Source organism: Artibeus jamaicensis, unplaced genomic scaffold, assembly GCF_021234435.1.
Source record: "Artibeus jamaicensis isolate MK-2021 breed Jamaican fruit bat unplaced genomic scaffold, CSHL_Jam_final scaffold_537, whole genome shotgun sequence".
NCBI classification, from domain to species: Eukaryota; Metazoa; Chordata; class Mammalia; order Chiroptera; family Phyllostomidae; genus Artibeus; species Artibeus jamaicensis.
In genome coordinates this window covers 28983992-29007457 of record NW_026522047.1, presented here as the reverse complement: position 1 = coordinate 29007457, position 23466 = coordinate 28983992, and the positions used below count along the sequence as shown (strand labels likewise).

General features: G+C 36.1%; 1 protein-coding gene across 2 annotated transcripts in view; it reads right to left on the bottom strand.

The window, feature by feature from the left end:
- Positions 1-1584: 1584 nt before the first annotated feature.
- PDGFC (platelet derived growth factor C) overlaps positions 1585-23466 on the bottom strand; it is a 169948-nt gene continuing 148066 nt past the window's right edge. For both annotated transcript variants that reach the window (XM_037125730.2, XM_037125731.2), the window contains exons 5-7: positions 14188-14395; positions 9340-9557; positions 1585-3166 (exon numbers count right to left, since the gene is read on the bottom strand). In XM_037125730.2, the coding sequence (XP_036981625.1) occupies positions 3050-3166; positions 9340-9557; positions 14188-14395 (543 nt within the window). In that variant the 3' untranslated portion in view covers positions 1585-3049. The remainder of the gene's footprint in view (positions 3167-9339; positions 9558-14187; positions 14396-23466) is intronic.

The following is a 23466-nucleotide window of genomic DNA, read 5'->3' as shown; positions in this document are numbered from 1 at the left end:
AGTTTCAAAGTTGGACCAAGGAGAAACACACCAAGGCACATCATCATTACATTAGCCAAGATTAAAGATGAGGATAGAATCCTAAAAGCAGCAAGAGAAAAGGAGACAGTTATCTACAAAGGAGTTCCCATCAGACTGTCAGCTGATTTCTCAAAAGAGACCTTACAGGCAAGAAGGGGCTGGAAAGAAGTATTCCAAGCTATGAAAGGCAAGGACCTACATCCAAGATTGCTCTATCTATCCAGCAAATCTTTCATTTAGAATGGAAGGGCAGATAAAGTGCTTCTCAGATAAGGTCGAGTTAAAGGAGTTCATCATCACCAAGCCCTTATTATATGAAATGTTAAAGGGACTTAACTAAGAAAAAGAAGATTAAAAACATACACAGTAAAATGACAGCAAACTCACAGTTATTAACAACCACGCCTAAAATAAAACAAAAAAAAATAAACTAAGCAAACAACTAGGACAGGAACAGAACCACAGAAATGGAAATCACATGGAAGGTTATGAACAGGGGAGTAGGAGGGGGAGAGAGGGGGAAAAGGTACAGAGAATAAGTAGCATAGATAGTAGATAGAAAATAGACAGGGGGAAAGGTAAGAATAGTATGGGAAATGTAGAGGCGAAAGAACTTATACATATGACACATGGAGATGAACTGAAGGGGGGAATGTCGGTGGAAGGGGGTGTGTAGGGTGGAGGGGAGTGAAGGGGGGAAATGGGGCAACTGTAATGGCAAAATCAATAAAATACATTTTAAAATAAATAAATATAAAAAAATAAAAGGGAAACATATTTCATTCAATGGTTGGAAACACCGTTTTTAACACAGGTCATTTACAGTAAGATTTTATAGTCTTTACTATGCTAACAAGAGTTGTGAATTGTCAAGAGGGAGACCCCAAGTATTGTATTGTCAGAGCAGCACACTTATGCTGTTATCTAGTGGGCTTTATAAGGCTAGGACAAAACTGTGAGAAGTCAACAACACAGGATACAGATGTTCATTTTACATGTGGATGGGCGCAGGTGGGTAGGGCTGCCAGGTGGAAAAGTACACACCAAAACATTACTACTTAGAATTGTCTGAAGACAGCATGGCCCTGAACCCTAGTGCATCAAGCAAGTGGAAAGGCAGAGATAAGAACCAGCTCTGGATAGAAATCTACAATGGAAACTGAGGATTCGCACCTTGAAGTGTCTTATGTAAAATATGTTTATCCATATGCCAAATCAATGTAGGATTTGCCATTGAAAATGAATCATGAGTGGAAAGTTACAGAGTTTTTCTTCCCCCAGTTTTATACTACCATGCAATCGATCATTAAGCATTTCATAAACCACAGAACAACTTTCAAGTCATTTGCAATTTAATTTACCAGAGATCAGTATCCAGATCAGTGAGTAAAAGCAGTGGAGACAAGAGGTAGGGAAGCCTCAATGGAAATTTTCACTTTCCTACCTGTCTTGTAAACGGACCTCAGATTTTGCATAATGAAAATTCATGGTAACACAACACTTGATTGCTTTTCATTTTCTGGGATCTTAAGAGACAAATCTTGTGCACACACACACACATGGTTTCTCCCGAAAATAGCCACATTCTTTTATTTGGTGATTTAATACATTTTTAATTCAAATAGCCACCACATAACCTAGGCACAATATTAAGCATTTTACAAGCAAAGACTTTTACTGATTTTCTTTTCAATTGCCAAAGAGTACAATAAGTGAATTGGTTAAAGGATATACTTCTGTACATTAAAATATCCATGTATTTATACAAGTGTGTGGAACGGAGTTTGAAGATAATAAAACCAGAACATCACAATAAATAGGATGTGTTCCTACAGGGCAGCAGAGAACAAGCTGCCAAGTCTCTTCTTTCAAGGTGCTTCCTGTTCTGAGCTAGGCTCACGTTTCGCACATTAAGGGTTGAGGGTTAGTAATGACTGGATGAACGCTTGTTCTCTCGAACATCACCTTTACTTTGCATCTTCAACGATAGGAGTGGACACGGATATGATAACTTATTTATTTTGAAAAGCCTTTTCCACTTACCAAATTCTACTTATTTCTCACTTCGGTATTTTAAAATGCAGATTCATCTAAGCTCTAGCACCAGACAAGAATGAAATGTGTGTGTGTTTTGTCAGAACAACAATATTTTATATCATCTGTGTTCCTCTGCTTATAACCATTCTGTTTAGAAAAATTTGCCAAGCTAAAAATAGTTGATCTAGGTTGTCATAAAAAAAGAATATTAAATACCTTTGGTAAAAATAGATATATTTAACAAGATTAGAAAAGCAAACAGTTATAATGTCAAAAGGAGAATATAAAATGTACACAATAAAACACATAAACCAACTTATAAAGTGAAGATAAGGCCACTCTTCTTTGCAGGTTTGTCTCTTCCAAACCCTGAATGTAGTTCTTGTCTTCTAAATGGTAGAAATTTTTATAAGAAATATGGAAAATCCAGTCTTTCCTATCAGCATGACCCAAGTTTGATTTATAGCAACAGTTTCTTTTTTTTAAACCAAGTTTGTAGACCATAGAACACTACTGTTTATATGTGTGAATATAAGGGAAAAAATTCCAGATTTCTGTGATTTTAGGCCCAGAACATGGAGCTGGAGAGTTAATAAGCAAAGCAATAGAATCACGTGCTCATTTGCACACATTTTGTTTTCCTGTACTGACATTAACCTAAGTCATATCAAGACAATTGAAACATAGAACACAGCCAGCTGAGTAAGTGCATGGTAACTCTGTAACTAGCTAGTGATCTACAACATTTAATATTTTTTTCCACGCCCGGAGACCTTTTCTCCTGTCATCTGGGCGTCCTCTCAAGAGAGCTGTTGCACAACTCCTAAATCCGGTTGGTGTCTCCTCTTTTAGAACACACTGTAAATCCTGAAGGATGAAAGGTCCCTGAAGCAAACAACTGAGATTAGGGATGGCGATAACGCATCAGTTTTCTAACAGAAGCAGCCGCTGAGCTGGACTGTTCTGGGAGAAGGCTGCATGGGGAGATGCGTTATCCTCCTGTGTTCCCTCTGCACACACAGTCACACTCCTCATGGTGCTCCAGGGCCACGTCGGTAAGAGATTTATGCAATCCTCTGACACCGATCTTTGGTCTCAGCTGAAGGACCTGAAGGGAAGGAACAGTGTAAACCACTGTTAGAATCAACCGGTGTCCATCATTAATGATCTCACAGACAAGTATAATTTCAGGAAACAAATGTGGGGCCCATCAAACACCTACACATTTTATTATTTTTTTCTAGTGAAGGCATTATAAAGACATTCCCCTGCCTCTCAAAAAATCATAAATGATCACTTTTTCATGAAAGAAAGAATGTTATAATACCAAAAATTTAGAAGGATGATACCTCAGAATAAAGGACAGTATAAACACAAAGCAATCTTTATGTTACTCATTTAACAACCCTAGAGAGAATTTCTTTTTTTTTTTTCCGAGAGAGAATTTCACCCTAAGTATTTTGGAACCACTACTGCACTGTTAATTTTTCTGTTTGCTAGTTTCTCACACTCATTCATTTATTCACACATTTAACAAATATTTATCCTTGAAGCAATACATGCAAGTGCTGCTATACTATGAAAAGAAACACGATCACTCTGCAGCTGAGTTAGCTCAATTACGCCACTCATTAATTTTCTTGGCTATACTTCAAGTCCTCTATAAACTTGATGAGATGGATTAGATGTACTTCATAGACATCAGCCTCCGTCACAGCTAACTTTCTGCAGCTGGATCCTACTGTGCAGTCTATGGGGATTTGGCAATAACAATAACGGCTCTATTTTATGAAGTTACTTGCTGCTTGGATTGCTGGGATTTTAAATAAAATATACAGCAAAATAGACACCGATGCTAAACATATTTCCTTTCAACACTGTGACAAAAGGACATATCTATGTGTATTCTACAAAAGATTATCTGATGTCCTGGAAAACAACTATCTATTCAATGTGTATCCCATTTTATGTCATATAACAGAAATGATAATTTTTTTGAAAATTATATTTTGATTCTAAACAAACACAAGAGCACACAATAACATGAAGCTGTCTTATTTGTTGGCTCTCTGGGTATGACACAGATAACTTTGTAGACCAATTTTTTTAAAGTTCCTGGACATTTTCATTAATCCGAAAAGGCATGAGTCCAGTCTTATGACTGTTCTCCTTGAAGATTTTTTTAAAATAGAGAATGTATACCTCATTTGGAGACTGTGAGCATACCAAAGGTTAATTAGCTAACATTTTTTGAATGCTTACAAGCGCTAGCCACTATAATAAGGTTTTTACATGCTTTAACTCACAAGAATTCTATGAAGTAATTTACAACTACTCCCCGTTTTATACATGTGTAAACAGAAGCTTAGAGAGAAGTGACATTGTCAGTATTTGTATTTCAACTACACATGAATTATTTGAGTAATAGATATTAATTACATACTCAAAATATGCATATTACTAGTCATACATTCTATTATTTTAGTAATTTTTGTAGAAAGTCTTATAAACTGAAAAGTCTTGCAATAACCATAATAATCAACTTTGAAATTAGATTTTCTATTATATTTCATAATTCTAGAATAAAAATTACTTAAAATGTATTTTTTTTAATGTGAAACTTAGCCCAATGACTATTGAATTTATCTGTTCATGTTTCAAGTAGATATTTGCTCTTTTGGCACAACTTAAGATGGCATCAAAATTAACCGCTCCTAAGGTATTTGTGCTCTATCTTATTATCACACTCTTGTCATAAATTGTTTCTGGAATGAGGTTAGGTAAACAGATAAACTATAATATGGCATAGCCAAAGGCTTCCATTCCTATCTGCACTTGTACACACTTTCCCAGTTATTAGGGAAAAAGAAACCACTAAGAAACATAAAAGTCATTGGAGAGGCTGCCATATGAAGTCCTGCCAGTGACGCAAGGCTGGATCTTGCCTGGAGATCCTGCAGTCCTTCCTTCCTCTAACAGTGTTTGGGTCAAGTGCATTCACCAAACACAACCCCCTGCTCACCACCCAGTCTTCATCCACACATGTCTGGGGAGATTTACAAAGAGCTGAAGAATCTCTTAGTGTTCTAGTGATGTCAAAGTCTGGAATAAGAAATTCTAAGACAGGGTAGTGGGACCATAATTATTGCTTTCCTTCTCAAGTCTATCCAAAAGTTCTAACTGGAGAGGAGAAAGGCAGACTTGGAAGATGACCAGCAGGTCCTGGATAATATTAAAGATGATAATTTGGTTTTCAGGCTACAGTTTATGACACAAGAAACCAGGTAGAAACATGTCTTACAAAATTTTGAGGGAAAGGTTCAAACTAAAATTCCAAGTTCACGACAAAATAATCCAGGAAAAAGCTAACCCCAGAGACTATGGAAAAGAATAGATTAGGTACAGAGAGACATCTAGGAATAGATGCACATGTACCATTTCCCAAAGGGGGCAAAGTGCCCTTACATTTTGGGGTGCCACAGAACCTTGCAAGTTGGGATTCATTACTACAGTAAGTCAATTAAATGGAATATTTTCCTCCAAAAATAAGATCTATGCAAAAAAAAAGGAAGAATGTACTTGATGTTATGAAAAAAATGAAATTAAATATGTGAAAATAAAAACAAGGTAAAAATCATTAGGCTGATTAAGAATGGAAAAAGGAAACAAAGAGGGTTTATTGTCAGAGTATCCTACAGATCTGAAAAGGAGGTACTCTTCCAAATTCATTGAATCTTTATCAATCATTTGCCATAATTGAAGAATGTGACTAGGCACAGAGAAAAAAATAAAGATGAGGGAGAAAAAAGCTAGTATGTATCAAGGGCTTGCGATGTGCTCAACCTTGTTCTAAGTATTTTATAAAGATCATTCCTTGAATCCTCATGATAAGGAACAAGGGCTGGAAGCTCACTTTACAGGTGAGGAAATGGAGGCCTAGGGGATTCAGTAATTTGCTCAAAGCCACATTACTAACAAATGTCATGTTCAAAATTCTGGAAGTCTGGTTTGGTTCTCGTGCCCTTAGCACTACACTTTATTGTTCCTCAGTTCTGAATTTGGTAGTAACAAAGAAAAATAAACAATAAATATGAAATAGTGGAAGTCTCTAACAGACAGATCTTTAAAATCCAACACATGCACGAAGAAGGATGAACTAGTTATACTGGGATTGGCAAGAAACTAAAAAAATGTTTTAGGAAGAGGAATTATCTAGGTTTATACCTATGTAAAGCTCCTGTTTTGCTTTTCTGAAAAATCCTATTTGGGGGATAGCAAAACCATTAAGGAAATTTGATAGATAGATAGATAGATAGATAGATAGATAGATAGAGATGATATAGAGATAGATGATAGATAGAGGTATGAGCTAAAATGCTTAATAATGAAAAGTATCTGGTGGTTGATACAAAAGCACTAAGAATCTTATTAATAATATTATTCTTTAATATTATATTAAAACATTATAAGAATAATATTCTTAAATTTTATGAGTCTTTTAATTTTCTAAACTCATTTTTGATACAGGGTTGAACAAAAGCCGATGACAATGCTAGAGGAAACCAACAGAGAATATTAATTCAGTTACATTTGTAGAGACACGACCAATACTTTTGGCTTAACACTTAGGGAAGCTGGTCTAGTAGAGAAAGGGGAAGGAGAGAAAACAACTTTCAGCCTCCGCCTGTGCCTCTGCCTTCTCTTCGAGGTGGGATGACCTTCGAAGTGAAAATGGAAACCATGCTCACCAAAAAGAATGGAAGCCCAAGAGGAGCATCTTTTTAAATAAGTTAACTCTTTAGATTCAATAAAAGGTATTCAATGACCTAATGCTTCTGATAATAGTTTAAGTTATGTTTAAAAATAATTTAATATATTCAGGAGTCATATTAGGTGAAGGACTTATGTTCAAAATATAAGACTGAGAAAAAGTCAGGCCTAGGAAATGATGAATTACACCAAATAAAAAAATCTTCCCCCACCCACAGGGTAATTTGATCACTAACAGAAAAGTTGATAAAAATTAAGACTTGGTTATTGTTGGAGATAGGGGTAAGAAAGGTGAAGTAGGTAACTTTATAGTGTTTCTACACCCCCACATTAGAGATGTGGAAACTTACACTAGATGGTCATATGATTGCACACTGAAAGGTATATATGTGCAAATATACAATGCACACCTAATTAACCCACCCAAAGGCTAGAGAGTAATGGATTAATGTCATTCTGGAAGAAGGCCAGCAAGGCTGTAAGCAGTGCCCACAACCTTTCCCCACCCAAGAGTCTCACCTGAGACTTTAAAACAGGTATTACAAATTCTGTGGCAACTTCCTGTATGACCCTAAAACTAATGTTATTTGGGAAAAAATTTTACAAGGATAAGATGGAGGAGGATGGCCTCAAACCAAAAGTATTATACGGAATCAGCGTGTGATAAGCTGCTTTAAGAAAGCTGATACAACTGGTCTGGATTTTATAGATCTCAGAATGGTGGTGACAGACCCAAGACCTGTTGGCTAAATCAGGCCCCCAGATATACTGTTTGTAAGCACCTGCTTTAGAAAGTTCCAGATGGAGTGATATCAGGTGGGAAGATCACTCAAGTTTAATTCCTCTTCTCATTACATCCTTTTATGGTAGGCCATTCAACTCTAATATCAGCCTAGCTTTTAAGTTTAATCTGTTTGAGAACTACTGCATTAAGAGTTTCTTCTAGACTAGTCATCCCAGTTCATAGAGCTGCAATAAGGCTGGCCTCTGGGCATGGCTTGGTGGAGCTCCTTGAGCCCCCAAGCTCATGGCTATCTGCTTCCTGAAACTGGAATGGAGACTATTCCCAGCATAATGCTCTTTAGAACAATGCAGTTAGACAGGAAAGTAGACATGAGTAATGGCAGTAAATAGTGCTATTTCTAATCACAGGCTTCCAGTTTGGGACGTTAGCTACTGAACAATGCTATCCAATAATTGTTGTGGGGAAAAAAGGCTAGGAAAAGCCACAGAGAATTGTCATATTTTATACTATGTTATTGAGGCTAAGTATCCTAGTGATGGCTACAAGTTCATGGTAGAACTAGGATGGAAACAGGGTCCACCATCTTCTGGAATGCAGAGCTTCATTTTCAACTGTATCAGCTGTGACACAATGTTGCTGAAGGGTGGGGCAACCAGGTCCAGGGCCTTGTGGCTACTCTCCATAGTCACACCACCTAACAGATAAGGGTTTCACTGATGTCTTTATGCAATGACAAAAAATAATCATTTGATTTATTAAGCAGATATTTGTATTATATTAGTGGAAAAAAATTAAAGCTAATGAAATGAAGCTATACTGAAATGAAGTCAGGAAAGCAGATTTTGGCTTGGTATAATGTAAATGTTTTGTAAAAATCCAAGTGGACTCATCAGGAATGGAATGCTTCCTGATGTAGGGATGCTACATGATGCTCTTGGAGACCGTGGCATAGAATTCAGGATATGTTTAGCACTAATGAAAATTTGACCCCTGCTGATGTGGCTCAGTGGATTGAGCACCGCTCAGTGAACAAAAGGGTCACTGGTTCAGTTCCCAGTCAGGGCATGTGCCTGGGTGTGGGTGCATGAGAGGCTGCCCATCCATGTTTCTCTCCCTCTCTTTCTCCTCTCTCTAAAAGTATATAAATAAAATATTTAAAAAAGAAAAGTTGGAGTATGTAAATTCTAAGATTCCCAAGTCTGAAAAATAACGGCTGAAATTAAATATTCTATTTTCCTTGATTCTAAATGAGATAAAGGGGTGAACAATCCATAAAAGGTTTAATATGGTACCTGGGGCAACATGAATAATAGGAATATTGGTATAATTATGAGTATGTCTTCTTGGGATTTATGTGCCCACATGGCCCCAAATGAAAAAATAAATACCAAAGATCTTCTTTCTCCAAAATAGACAATAATTCACCTTGAAGTTTTTCTTTAAAACATTTCCCTTCATATTTTTAAAAGTTGAGAAGTTTTACCCATATTTTACGCTATAAAAGAACATTTTGCTTTTTGTATGAGAGAAAATTTCACAGACCGCCCATGACGTACAACAGAGGATAGGCTTCCTGCATCCTTAATGTCTGGGTTTTTGAGGTAAAAGTCCAGTTTTAGAACATAAGAACATAAAAGTATTCTGTAAAACTTCTTTTTATGAATCCCAGGTCATCTCATACCAAAAATCATTTCCGATACACTGCTTTCTTATTTTTAAAGTAACAAAACACTCCAAGGAACCCCAAAAGAAAATGATATACCTACCTCATGATACTTTTTAGTAACTTTGCTGGGGACACACTGACACTCATTGCAATTGTGGAGACAACAGGCGCAGTTCCCACCACAGCGTTTCACCAGGAGACAACCTGGCCAGAAAATAGTATCGGTTCTCTTTAGTTCTTCCCTTATGGACACCGAGAAGTTACGCGGTGTGCAGCTGTACAATCTTACCTCCTCTTTCAGAAGGTTCAGATCCACCACTGCATGGCATAAAAGAAAGGAAAAAAAGAGACGTTTATGTGTGGAGCCTGAATGTATTCCACTAAACTCTTTTCATAAAGAAGTCTAACTATTTCATGAACAATAATCCTAACAATATCCCTTCTTATTTTAACTAAGGTTTGAAGCTATGCAGCTTGCAAGTTGGACCTCCTATTTTATAGTAAACAAAGCTTCATTATGACTTAGTGACCAGTAAAGAGATGTCATTGTGCAACGTTAAGAACAGAGCCAAGGAAACAGTTGAGAGCTATAAATAGGAAACTACAGAGGATAAAGGGGGCTACACCTTTTAACCTTAGTAAAAAAAAAGTAAACAAGGAGGCTATTGGACGGAAGAACAGAATGCAAGCTGATGAGGACTTTGATGAACAAGTGAATGCAATTTTTAAAGGCATTAGAAGCTCATGTAATTCATGAAGAACAATGTACAGAAACTTGGCAACAGAACTTTCTATAATCCTGCTGACAATAAGAATCATAAAACGTCAAAAGGAAATGAGTAAAACGAAATTTTGAAGACGGCTGAGTGGACCGTGACATGAAAAAAAGTGATACATTTTAAAAGAACAGAGGTCATTGGAAAGCTCTGCTTCTGGTGCACCAAGATTTCTGGTCTTTGAGATTTAATTTAACTCAGATTCTATTCTTCTTCTAAGGACAGAAGAAATGTCTAATGTATAACCATTGTCTCTATTCTTTTAACAAGTTGTTTAAGTATGTTGTGCTTTATGCTTTAAAAGAATACCTATTTGTCAAGACGAAACAAAATATCCTTTCATCAGATTATTGCAGTAAATTCTCAAAGATTCATTGTTTTTAACTACAAAACAATACTGCTTTAGTGAATTTATACCATAATAGCATGTAATGTTTGCTATGAATTAATCTATAGTATATAAATAGTAGTTTACTACTAAGAGAAGCATCTCTAACATAATTTTCATTTCTGCTTTATAGCTTTGTCTATTTCCTTCTAGAGATATCCAAATAAAAACAATTCCAACAAAAGTGAAGAGTTTGGATAATAATAATTCATTGGAGCTTTTTTGCCATCAGAAAATCCAGGTTTTATTAAAATTTAGGAAAATTGTTTATAATATAACAAATCTATTTAAATACCTTTTGCTAGTATTGGAAACGTTTTAACAAGAATTGAAAGAAAACAGAATTTATTTTCTGGTTACAGACTGCCTCGAGTAACAATCATCATTATGTAATTCAGTTTTAAAAATTAAGTGCCACTTTTTCAAAGTCATTTTTAAATAACAAGGTAATTATAAATCAAATGCTTATTTTCTTGGTTATGTTATATTGTATATGTGATCAAAGTTTTCTAAAGTGATAAAGGGAACCAATATATTTTTAAATGTATTATAAATTATGCAAATGCATAATAACTTATAGGACATATAAACTATATGATTGACTAAAACCTTGGTCAGTTTAGGAAAACACCAAGAAATGCTAACTCAGTAGGTTCATTTCAACATCTTATCCAGTTAAAAATTATTTTTTCTAACTCAATAGAAAAATCACTGTTTTATTTAAGTATTTAAAGATTTCCTTTTAATATGAAAAATGATCCTGTGAAAGCTTTTGAATATTTAAGGCAAAATGAGTTCATTCTTTTGAGTACTATAAAAGACCAACTTTAATAAAATTAATGAGACAACTAGGTTAAATGTTACATATTTTACCTGATTCATTTTGCTGAACTAATAGTATATGTACACATTGCTCTTTTATTGTTTAAGCTATTTATGAGCTTATTTGAATCTTTTCCATAGAAGCTCCTATCTGGGTAAGAAGGAAGAAAACCTAAAACATGCACACGCACAAAAGTCGGTTGCCAAAATTTGCAGTGCTCATTTAAGATTTATACTTCTTTAGAATGTGAATGAAGCTCTTAGCTTTGAAAGGATATTCATCTACCTCAAATGGCTTTAAACACACTATTTCATGCAACTAGAAAATGAGACTGTGTATGTTCACTTTAAAATGTTTACTTAACCACAATAAAAGGTTAGATAGATTTCCCAAGTGAACTAAGTTATGATACCTGCTACAATGTGAAAATTTAAACACACTTTCAACTTAGCTTCCACTCATTTATCATGTTTGACACAAAAGTCAAAAGCTCTTTTCAAGTACTAGTTAAGCCTGACTTAGAAAATATGGTACTTTTTTTCCCCTGTAGTAGCATGGTATGAATGAAAAGCCTGAACCAGAAGAAGAAAGGGAAAATAATCAAACAGAAAAACATTAATGCTGTCCACTTTGGGCTGAAAATACACTAAGGATTTTAAATTTGGTAATCTTAAATGAAGGTTATGCTTCCTGCTTCTAAGGCTTCAATCAATCCATCTAAGTTTCATTAAAATAAGCCCTGTGATTATAAATTGGGGTCATGAATTCTCTAAACACTGTGTAGAATTTCTAGGCAAAAAGAAAAAAAAAAGAATCAGGGAAAGAAAGATCATGCCCCGATGTGTACATTTTTAAAACTTAACTGTCATATTATGGATGTTTTCCTCTGAAAAATATTTGTAAAGTAAAACTCAGCAAATTCCTATTTTCTTTTCAAAACTATCTCCTAACTTGTCGTTCAGAATGACGGTTTTGAGCAAGACACCAATGAAAGTTTTTCTAATGCAAATTTTCTTGTTTAGATTCATCAACATTGTAAGTTTTACTTAAAAAAAGTAATACTGACTGAAAAAAAATATGTTCAACTGGTAGTTGTTCATGCTTTTGAGATATTCAGCCCAAGAATATTCTATTGCTGTAATACAATCTGAGGGTGGTCTTTCTAAGATGAATGTGGTAACACTGTGATATGTTTATTCTGTGGAAAATCTATTTCGATGTGTAATTAGAAGCTTTTAAACGTTTTACTCCTCATTCCTTTGTAGAAAGACTCTTGGGAGGGAAGTTGGTTTTGTCTATATAGATGTTACCCCACACCTGTGTTTCAGTTCATGTGAAGTTCCAAAAATATACACTGCTTTTCTCACACTTACTGTATGCTTAAAAAGTTAATAGTCTTGGCAAACTGCAAAGAGCTTCAATTTGGAAAGTGCTAAATGAATATTTGAAAGATCTGTTTCAGTGCTGGATGTTTTTAAATACATGCTAGCCGCTGGCTAGATCTTCACTGATCACCACATGAAGAGGAACAGGGCATCAAGGCATTTGGCTAGAAGGGAGATTTTTAGGCTCGAATCCTGAGATCAGCTGTCAAAAAACCAGACCTGAGCTTAGAACCTGGCTTACTCCCTCTACTTTTTACCGATCAACATGATAACCTTCAAATTTGTTAACAAAGGCTCTATTCATGAGCGTTTCAGCCAGACTTGTAGATCTTCACTTTCCTGTTCCGAAGTGGGAGGGAAGGGAAGTATTGTTCGTAAGTTATTCATCAAGTTATTCATCAAGATCAAATCTTATAAATATGTAACAGCTTTCAGCATCTGGACAAGATTCGGCTGCCCATGGACTTGAACACGGCTTTCAAATATTGCTGAAAGGAAACCTCGTCTGTTGGCATAGCAAAATACCGTGGTTGGGCAAGTCTGCACATGACCTGCTGAGATTAAAGCTCCTGGTCCTGAAGGGCTGCAGCTCTCAGCAGGAAAGGGCAGGAGTCAGGTTTCTTCCTGACAAGACGCAGAAGAACAAGTCTGGTGCAATCTGCCCCTGTGAATCGCTCAGATTAACTAAATAGTGTTCCTTCTCTGTCATTCCATTCTCTAAAGTGACGCCCAGTAGATTTCAATGTTTCTGACAGACAGCAACCGATTTTTTCATTGCATTATAATCATTCAGTTATTTCTACTATATGTTCATTTGTGTCTGATATGGATGCTTTCCAATTCTAATGTTATTAGGAAATTAGCTAACCTTAGAGCAAACCCTGTTAACATTATTTTCAATTTCTTCACCATGTGGAATTACATTTAATGAGCAACTCTTATACTCTTGAAGGGAGATATTTGCTCTTATGGTCAAAAGGGATCATTTCAGAAGCAAGTTTATACAGAGAAAAACTATCACGGTGGGGGTCCTTCTCCTATGTATTCTATCTGGAAACTACTAGTTTTATGTTATGGTGAGTTACTGCTGTTTTCCATGTCATTTAGAAAAGTTTCTAGGCTTTGGAAATAAGAGTTAAGATAACCCTGACCCTAGGAGACGTGGTAAATAGTGAGCTTAATAGAATTCCCCTTTTCCTAGCCCCAAATGTGGTGGGAAGCACCTGTGGTGATCTCTCTTGAATCTCTACATCAATATACCCTATATATTAGGTTCGAATAAGCAGTGATTCATACAAAATATAATAGAGGGCTTCATCAAAATGATATTTTAAAAATAAAAAATGGCGAGAATTTTTATCTAAAGTATCCCTTCCAAACGCACTGAGTTATAATTGAGTTTTTTATATGTATTCTTACTTAATAAGTAACTATACTCAAATGTTATTAAGGTGGATTATTCCAATTTATTACTGGAGAATTTTGAACTGTACTCATCAGAAGCTATGACAGAAGAATCTGAAACACTGGCTGCTAAGAAAACTAAACAAGATTCTAATCTGAAGAGAGAGCTTACCTCTGGATTTTCTTCCAAAAACAAAAGCCTTGCCAAGAAGTTGCCAACCTGGCCTATAAAGGTCTTCTAAGTCCAACTGCCATCTATCTGGTTCAAGATACCGAATAAGATCTTCCAAGGTACTAAAGGCAGTAACAGCATTATTAAGCTGGTCCAGTGGCAAAGCGGAAGGGGGTAACACTGAAGGACTCACAGCTTCTGTGAATTGCTGAAAGTAAAAGGAATCCTACATTAACTGTTTTAAAATGACAATGTATTCCTTCTGGACTTATGCAAGACGTTAGGTAGACTAAGGCTGTAAATGCACGGGATGTCAAACTGTTCAACTCCAGTGAGAAGTCATTATTTTGCAAGACTTCATGTGGATGAAATCTTAACAGGTTTTCTCTGCAGTCAATGAGCAGGACATTAACATCATTACCACATGCTAAGGTGGATGTATTGCTTAAATAAAAACAGAAACATCTCCGCTTACAATGGAAACTATAATACAGTTTACCAAAGTTTTGCTTGTTTTTCACTTTTCATTTTTCTTACTCTGGAAAACCACTCTGTAGTTATGTGAATGAGCATCAAATAAATTAAAAATTGAACATAAAATAATTAACTCATAAAGCATTGTCACAAATTTAGATGAAATACCTTTGAAAATGGAATTGTTGATCAAAATATAAAGCGTCCAAACTGTAGAAGATAACTTTGATAAATTAGCCTAAAGTTTTTTTTAATAAACAGGTTTAAAAGACAGGCACTGGAAGAACACTCTGGACAACTATATAACTCTCACAGGGCTGGTGTCCAGAGTTTACAAAAAAAGAGACAAACGACTTAATAGAATATGGGCAAATTCTAGACGAGAAGCCTAAATGGCCAACAGATATAAAAAACAAGCTAAAATCTCTTAGTTGTCAGAGAAAAGAAAAGCAAAATGAAATATTATTTCATGTACATGAGATTTGCAAGCATTTAAAAGAAAGAACTGTCAAGAATTTGGGTAAATTGAGATTTCTCTGCTCTGCGTGCAGAAGTAAATATAAATTGCTTTAGTTTACATAAGACCCTGGAGTTGAAGATTTACATGTTCCAAATCCCTGTAATTCACTTTCAAGGTTTACATTTTTTAAAATTTATTATACATGAAAACATGAGCAATGAGATACACCACAGTATTGCTTGAAATAAAAAAAATGAAAATCTAAATGCCCATATAGAGAACAGTGCATCAAAACATATCATTTTAAGTGGCAAGCAACCAAATGAGGCAATAATTTTGATAAATCTTCAACAGGGACCCTTCCCAATTTTTAACATGAACTAAGTGGTAAATCAAAACTGAAATCAAAATAGGCAAAATAAATAAATTAACAAATGCTCAACTTGGTGCCTTTATTATTTTTTAATTTATTTTTTGGTGGAGGAGGGGAGAACAAGAGTATGAAATAATGTAATTATGTTGATTGATGTTGGCTGTAGTATTATTTAAAATGACAAAAAAAGTTGGAAAAAATCTAAATTTAAAATCGAAAATTTAGAATCTAAAAATTTAGAATCTAAATTTAGAATCTAAAAAATCTAAATCTAAAATCTAAACAATTGCAATAGTTATTTACACTTTTTCCCTATATTTCCTGTTTATTTTTATTTTTATTGATTATGCTATTACAGTTGTTCTATCTCCCCCCTTCATTCCCCTCCACCCTACCCCCGTCCCCACCATTACCCCCCTTTAGTTTATGACCATTGTCTCAAGTTCTTTAGATTCTATATTTCCCCTACTATTCTTGCCCTCCCCCTATCTATTTTCTACCTACCTACCGTCTATGCTACTTATTTTCTATACCTTCTCCCCTCTTCTCCTCCTCCCACTCCCCTGTTGCTAACCCTCCTTGAGATCTTCATTTCTATGTTTCCACTCCTGATCTAGCTGTCCTTTTAGTTTGCTTTTGTTTTAGGTGTGGTTGTTAATAATTGTGAGTTTGCTGTCCTTTCACTGTTCATGTTTTTTTAACTTCTTTTTCTTAGATAAGTCCCTTTAACATTTCATTATTATATGTTAAATAAATTTTCATTATTATATGAAATGTTAAAGGGACTTATCTAAGAAAAAGAAGTTAAAAAAACATGAACAGTGAAAGGACAGCAAACTCACAGTTATTATGAACTGAAATAATGTTCAAACATAAAAAAATGTGGTCCCCTGGAAATTTTCATTAAAAGAAATGTTTACTGTGTAGTAAATGACAAAGATAACAAGCTGTATAAAAATAGTGTTAATAGCCCTGGCTGGTGCAGCTCAGTAGATTGAGTGCAGACCTGTGAAGCAAAGGGTTGCCGGTTTGATTCCCAGTCAGGGCACATGCCTGGGCTGTGGGCCAGGTTGCCAGTAGGGGACACACAAGAGGCAACCACACGTTGATGTTTCTTTCCCATTCTTTCTCCTTCCCTTCCCCTCTCTCTAAAAATAAATAAACAAATAAGCAAGCAAAATAAAAACAAAGACACTGAAATAGAGAACAAGGAGACAGTGACCAGAGGAGAGAGGGGAGGGAATTTAAGGGGAAAAAATGGGAGGGACTTAGAGGGACAAGTATAAAGAATACAAGGACAATAACTAAGGGGGGTGGATATGGGAGGGAGGTGGGGAGCACGAGGTGGGGTGGGCTGGGATGGGAGACATAGACAGAAAACTGTACTTGAAAAATAACTAAATAAAAATAACTAAATAAATAAATACATAAATAAATAAATAAATAAAATATTTTAAAAATAGTGTTAATGTATACCATAATTTCAACATGCATAAATAGAAACAAGGCAAAAGATCAACAGTACCTAAAATGTTAAGTGTTTATCTATCATTTAAATCAGCATGGGTAGATTTTAGTTTTCTTTCATATACATATCCATATTTTCAACATTTTTATAATAAATATGGATTGCTTTGGGGGATCAGGTAAAAATGCTAGATATGAAAACCATGTACTGTATAAATTATCCTTTAACTTTGTCTCCTTGCCTTTAATCTTTTCTTTTTCCTTTTATTCCATGCTGCATAACCCTGGGTTAATTTACCTAAAATAAGTTATTACTGATCGTGTGATGAATCTGGATAAATGCCTACGGTGATTTCTCATCTGGAGGATGAAATCCAAATTCCTTCCCCTGTACTCAGGATCCTTACAATCTGACCTTTGCTGACCTTTCTCATCTAATCCGCTACTCATCAAAGACAGGCATATTTTGTTCCAATCAATGTAGCCTCTTCACTAACAACTGCTCATGTCAGATTCATCTCAGATTTTGTACTTCTACCCATGCCGATCGCTGTTCCCCTTCTCCCATATGCAAACCTCTCCTTTCTGTGATCCACATAATAAATCTTTACCGTTTTTAATGGTCTTTCTTGAAACCCAATTCATGCATGAAAAGTTCCTCAATAACGGGGCCATCATTGTCCCATATATCTCAGTTGTGCCCATTTGAAAAACATCCCTGCTTTCAGCTATCCTGTGAGCACACAGCTCGAAAAGCAGAAGCTGCTCTTTAAATTAGGGCGGTCGTGCTCTGGGGCAGGGCCAGCACCTGCAGAGGCTCACGGCTCTGTGGGTACGGAGTCCCAACGGTACCCAGAGGGTGGAAGGGTGCAGTTTTGTAAAGAATGGTTGGCAGAAATGAATGTGGAAGCCTTGTGTCAACAATGATTTTATTCGTGTTTTAGAGCTCTAATTTCCATAATGTTGACCTCATGGCTAAAATACTAGTACTGTGTTTCCAATTATTATATCTAAATTTTGAGAGCAGAAACCAAATTAAATACATTCCTATTTATTACCATGATTTTTTTAATTGTCCATGAAATGCAAAATGGCTTTGACAGAGATGACAGTTATGATTGGCAACTCTATTAGAGGCGTAAGTGAACAATTATTTAACAAAAATTCCCATTGCTAAATCAACCAATTTAGCTAATATTGGTTAAGTTTGCAACATAAAAAGATTAAATGCAAAAATATTTGCACATTAAAAAAAATAAGCCCAAATGTTTATGTTTATATAAAGTATAAGTTTGAGTATTACGAAGGGTCAGTAATACTCAAAGAATAACTGAGTATCACTCATGGCCATGATGATGCAAAACAAATTGAATATATCCTAATCTAAAATATATAGAAAGCTAATACAGAAGGTACATATTATTCATTAAAGCGTCACAGTCCCCAGTTAGATGTACTATAAAATTGTTACTTAAGCTATTTTCAAGCTTATTTTGCTTTTCACATGTGTTGGAGACTTGCGTACAACATTCCTTTTGAAGCAATAAACAGGTCCCACTGAAATCAGCATTGCTGAGATAAAGGTGAGAGTATGCATACAAAAGAAACTGAAACAGTATAAGCCTGTGACACTGGATGGACCAAACATGCACACCTTGGGGTCAGCGAAGCCCCTCACATGACAAACGGGGAGAAAACGACTCGGCACATGTTCCTGCAAGCATGTACTTGTTGATGGTATAAACCTAAAAGCTTTTACATATCAAAATTAAAACAAGATAAACAGACAATTAACACACACACAGAAGTTTGCACCTGCCCAAAAAAACAGGAGGGGAAATCAACTCTCTTCCCCTCGATTCAAAGAATCAGCTCCCAGACAGAACAAGGGAAGCAGCGCTTTTTCTTAAAAAAGCAAAGCAGGGCTTTTCTCATGACTGTCACCCCACCCATCATTTCTAGGAACAACCAAGTCCTTCACTTTCAAAGTTCTGCTTTTCTAAGTTGTCTAAAGGGATTTTCAGAGAAAAAGGGGAACAGTGGGAAAAAAAAGGTTTGAGGCAAAAAGTTTTTTTTAAGCTTTCATTTTTCCTCTATGCAAAATTCCTCTTTCAGTACAGGCTCAAAGCCTTTTATCCCTTATTTAAGTATATAGAAAATTCTAACAATACTTATGATCAAGCTAAGTGACTGAAATTGAGTTGGATTTTCACATTCCCCCATCCCCTATCTCTTTTTAGTTACCCTGAAAATAGATACTTACATCATGATTTGTTCTAAGGCTATTTAGTGGGTGAGGATGGTCAATAACAAAAGATTCTTGGTGTTCTGCAATGCAAACAACTAAATTAACAGGCTCTCACTTTAGTGAGCCAGACAAAAGCTTTTCTGCTATGACCTGCAGGAGAGCAGTGAGGACCTGGGTGGATCACCTAGTTCTCAGCTAGACAGACCTTTTGGGTGCATCACTTTGGAAGGATAGATCATGAAGGAGCAGAAAGGGAATTCGAAGTCTCAGCCCAATGAAGTGCCCTGTCAAACCACACCATTCTAAAATGTCAGTATCATACGTTCAGGGTCGCATACAAAATGAGGTCTTTTAAATTCCTCGGTGAAACTCATTATGAATGACAGCGTGATGTGAGAGAAGAACTCTGATCTGGAGTCAAGGGGCCTCCACTGTGGAGCTGCTCACGTTTAGGAAAGAAAATTTGGGCCAATCCTGTAACCCCTCTTGGCCTCCCTTTCCTCCCCTGTCAATGTTGGCTGACAGAGGTGGCTACATTTCTTTTAGTTTTTAAATTTCAGAATTCTATGTAATTTTATATAATTGCCAGAGGTCCATTCTCTCCACATCCTCACCACCACATTCTGTCTCATGTTCTCAGTGGTAGCGTTCTAACAGGTGCTGAGAGGACCTTGTATCGTGGTTCTGATTTGCGTTTCCCTGGTGACCAGTGATGTTGAGCATCCGTTCCTGAATGTTTGCATATTGTTGGCCATTTGTAAAAACTTCCACTCAGTTTCTCTGCCCAATTTTAATCTTTTTTTGGTGGTTATTGAGATGCATGAGTTCTGTATATATTTCTTGGGGATATGAAGTCCTTATCTATTATATAACTCACACATACTTTGGCCCATTCCCCAAGTTGCCTTTTTGTTGACTGCTTCTTCTGATATACAGAAGCTTTGTAGTTTGATGTAGTCCTGCTTGTTAGACTTTTGGTTGTATTGCTGTACTTTGGTGTCATTTCCAGAAAATGCTCATGCACTGCTGGTGGAATTATAAATTTATTCAGCCACTATAGAAAGTAGTAGGAAAGTACTGCAAAAATTTAAAATTAGAACTACCATATTACCCAGAAATCCCTCTTCTGGATGTACACACCCAAAGGAAATGAAAATAAGACATGGAAAAGATATCTCCGCATGGCCATGTCTACTGCAGCATTATTAACAACAGCCAAAACAGTAGACAACCTAAGTATTCATGGACAGATGAACGAGTAAAGAAGATGCGGTACAGTGTATATTATTCAGCCAGGAGAACATGGATGGACCTTGAAGGCATTATGCTAGGTGATATAAGTCAGAGGGAGAAAGTTAAATACTGTGTGGTCTCACTCATATGTAAAACCTAAAACAACCAAACTCCTGAAACAGACCACAGTGGTGGTACAGAGGCCTGGGGTGGAGTATTGAGGAGATGTTGATCAAATGGTACAACTTTCAGTTAGAAGATAAAATGTTCTGGAGATTTAATACACAATACTGTGATTATAGTCAAATACCACATTATATACTTCAAAGATGCAACAAGAGATGCAATCTTTAACTGTTCTCACTACAAAAGAGAATTGATAATTATGTTACAATTATATGACTTGATGAAGGGGTTAACTACAATGGTAATCACGGTGCAAAATATAAATGTATCATATCAACATGTCTGCACCTTAAATTTATACATGTTATACTTCTATTATATCTCAATTTTAAAAAAAGGCCCAACACAGCTTCAGCAAAATCCAGAGCTTCAAAAACAAACGTACTACTTAGTGAGCCTGTGGGGAGGCTGAGGTTGCTCTCTCTTTTCACCCTTAAATCTTCTTTGTTGCTCTAGCTTATCAGTGAATTTTGGGAAACACTCTCTGGTAAAACAAACATAATCCAACAATGACTTGTTTTTTTTTGTTCCGTCCTGAGAATACACACAAGTTTACCTTGCCTTTTCAGAACACAAATAGAGCTAGAAAAACATAGCTAGCTTATGAATGAATGGTCTGTGAGTCTAAAAATAAGAAGAAAACAGGTTCATGCTTTGAAAATTACTGTCACCATGTTTCAGGTTATGGGTTCAGTTGTGTCCCACTAAAATTCTTGTGTTGAAGTCCTGTCCCCCAGTACTACAGATTAAGGCTGTATTTGGAAACAGGACATTGGAAGAGGTAGGTAATTCAGTTTAAATCAGGTCATCAGGATGAGCCCTAACTGGTCCTTGTAAGAAGAGGAAATTTGGACACAGACACGAAGGAAAGACCATGTGAAGACCCGGGGAGAAGACAGCTACCTCAAAGCCAAGGAGAAAGGACTCAGAGGAAACCAATCCTGCTCACACCTGGATTTTGAACATCTAGCTTCCGGGCCTTTGAGAAAATAAATTTCTGCTGCTTAAGCTACCCAGTCTGTGGTATGTACTTTGTAACAGCAGCCCCAGAAAACTAATAAATGCTGTCATGGACTTCTCAACTGAAAAATCTATTACAGCAGCAAGAAAGGTTAATATTATACTATGCCTATTAAATCATTTAACCAACACTTATTAAAAAGCCTATGAGGTAGGGAGTGTGAACAAAACAGGCCAAAATGATCACCCTTGCGAACCTTAGCCTTTAAAAATCAAGTATTCTGTATCAAAGGAGAGATATTTCCCTTGCCAAAACATAGCCCAACTGAGAATTTGTTACTATGACTCACGTAAGTAACTCAGCAGTATCACACAAACCCTGATGAGTGTAGACAATAAAAAGTGAACTTACTATAAAAGAATAGCTGAAAAACAAATACACTTTTATTACTGAAAAATAAGTGGCAGCTCCTGTGTTCGGGCAAAGTCATAGCCACATGAATGTGTTGCAAGCTCAAGACAGCAAGTTTGGCTGCGAGAGCGAGCAAGTTCCCGTACTGACTTCGCAGTGTTACTTTTGAAGAAGTCAACAACTTAGTGATGTTGCACATTATTGTGACTACCTTAACTATTGTATGCACTTATTACCATCTTTTCCTTTTAAAAATAAAAAGTTGACTCCTTGTTTGACTTCTTGTACTATCTGAACTGCTTAAAATTTGACAATAAATAGTTATATCTGAAAATACATAGCTTATCTTTTTATTAGAATTTTTTTTTGCTCAGTGCAATTTAAAAAATACAACATTTACAATGACTCTTCTCTGGACAAATACAACCATATAGATGTTTACCTTGAGTAACATAGCAACTGTTGCAAAACTTCTAGGGCCTACAAAGATTTATGTTGCAGCTTTCTTGGCCAAATGCATACAGTACATTTCAAACTGATAAGGAGCCTTTCACTTCATTCATATCTAACAGGAGATTTAGGAATAAAGACTAGGTTTTATTGTCATAGTTATAGAAAACAAAAGAACAACACAATAATAATCCAGGTGTCATAAGCAAAGGAGTTCAGTTTATGTTACATCACTTCTTAAAGGCATCTCCAATTGCATTTCTATAATGTCAGGCTGATATACTGTTCATAGTTCTGACTTCTAAGGAGTTGAAGAGGCAGACACGGCATGCAGACAGAATGCCTGCCAGGAACAACTGACGGGAGGTTCTGTAAAGACACAAGAATGCCCTGGAACAATTCATTTAAACATGCTTCTCTGTCCTTCCCCCTGGTCTTATCTGATTCATCCAAAAAAGTTATCTGGGTTATGTTTTTAAATTATTTTTAAGCCAGCAAAGAAAAGCAAATGCTTGCATTCCTACTCAAGAACAGATGTTTTAATACTGTGTGGGTAATGCGGATTATATATGTAAGTGAGAAATCTTAGGGAAGGTAGCCAATTGTATTCCTATCGCATCTTAATACTGAGAGGTTCTTGCTGAAAGAGCATGGTCATTGAATAAAACTTGACATATCTATGCAACCCATCGCTGTGACAGCCCAGTTTTAAAAGTGAACAGTGTTTATCATCCAGCACTAAAAAGCGGTAATTCCAAGGCTCAAACCTGAGCCTGAACTTCAAATGCCACGAGTTTCATGGTCTCCAGAAAACCCTGAGTAATGGCACTATTCTGGCTGGGCCCGAATATGGAAAAAGAGACAACCAGTCTCACAAAACAGGTTGTCCTAAAAAATAATGTTTATGTTCATAAGCACAGCTTCTTCCTAGACTACCGGGTGAAGCAACTGCCACCGGCTCAATTTTCCTATCAGCAGGAAACCTGAGAACTTCAGCCTGACTACATTTATAAATT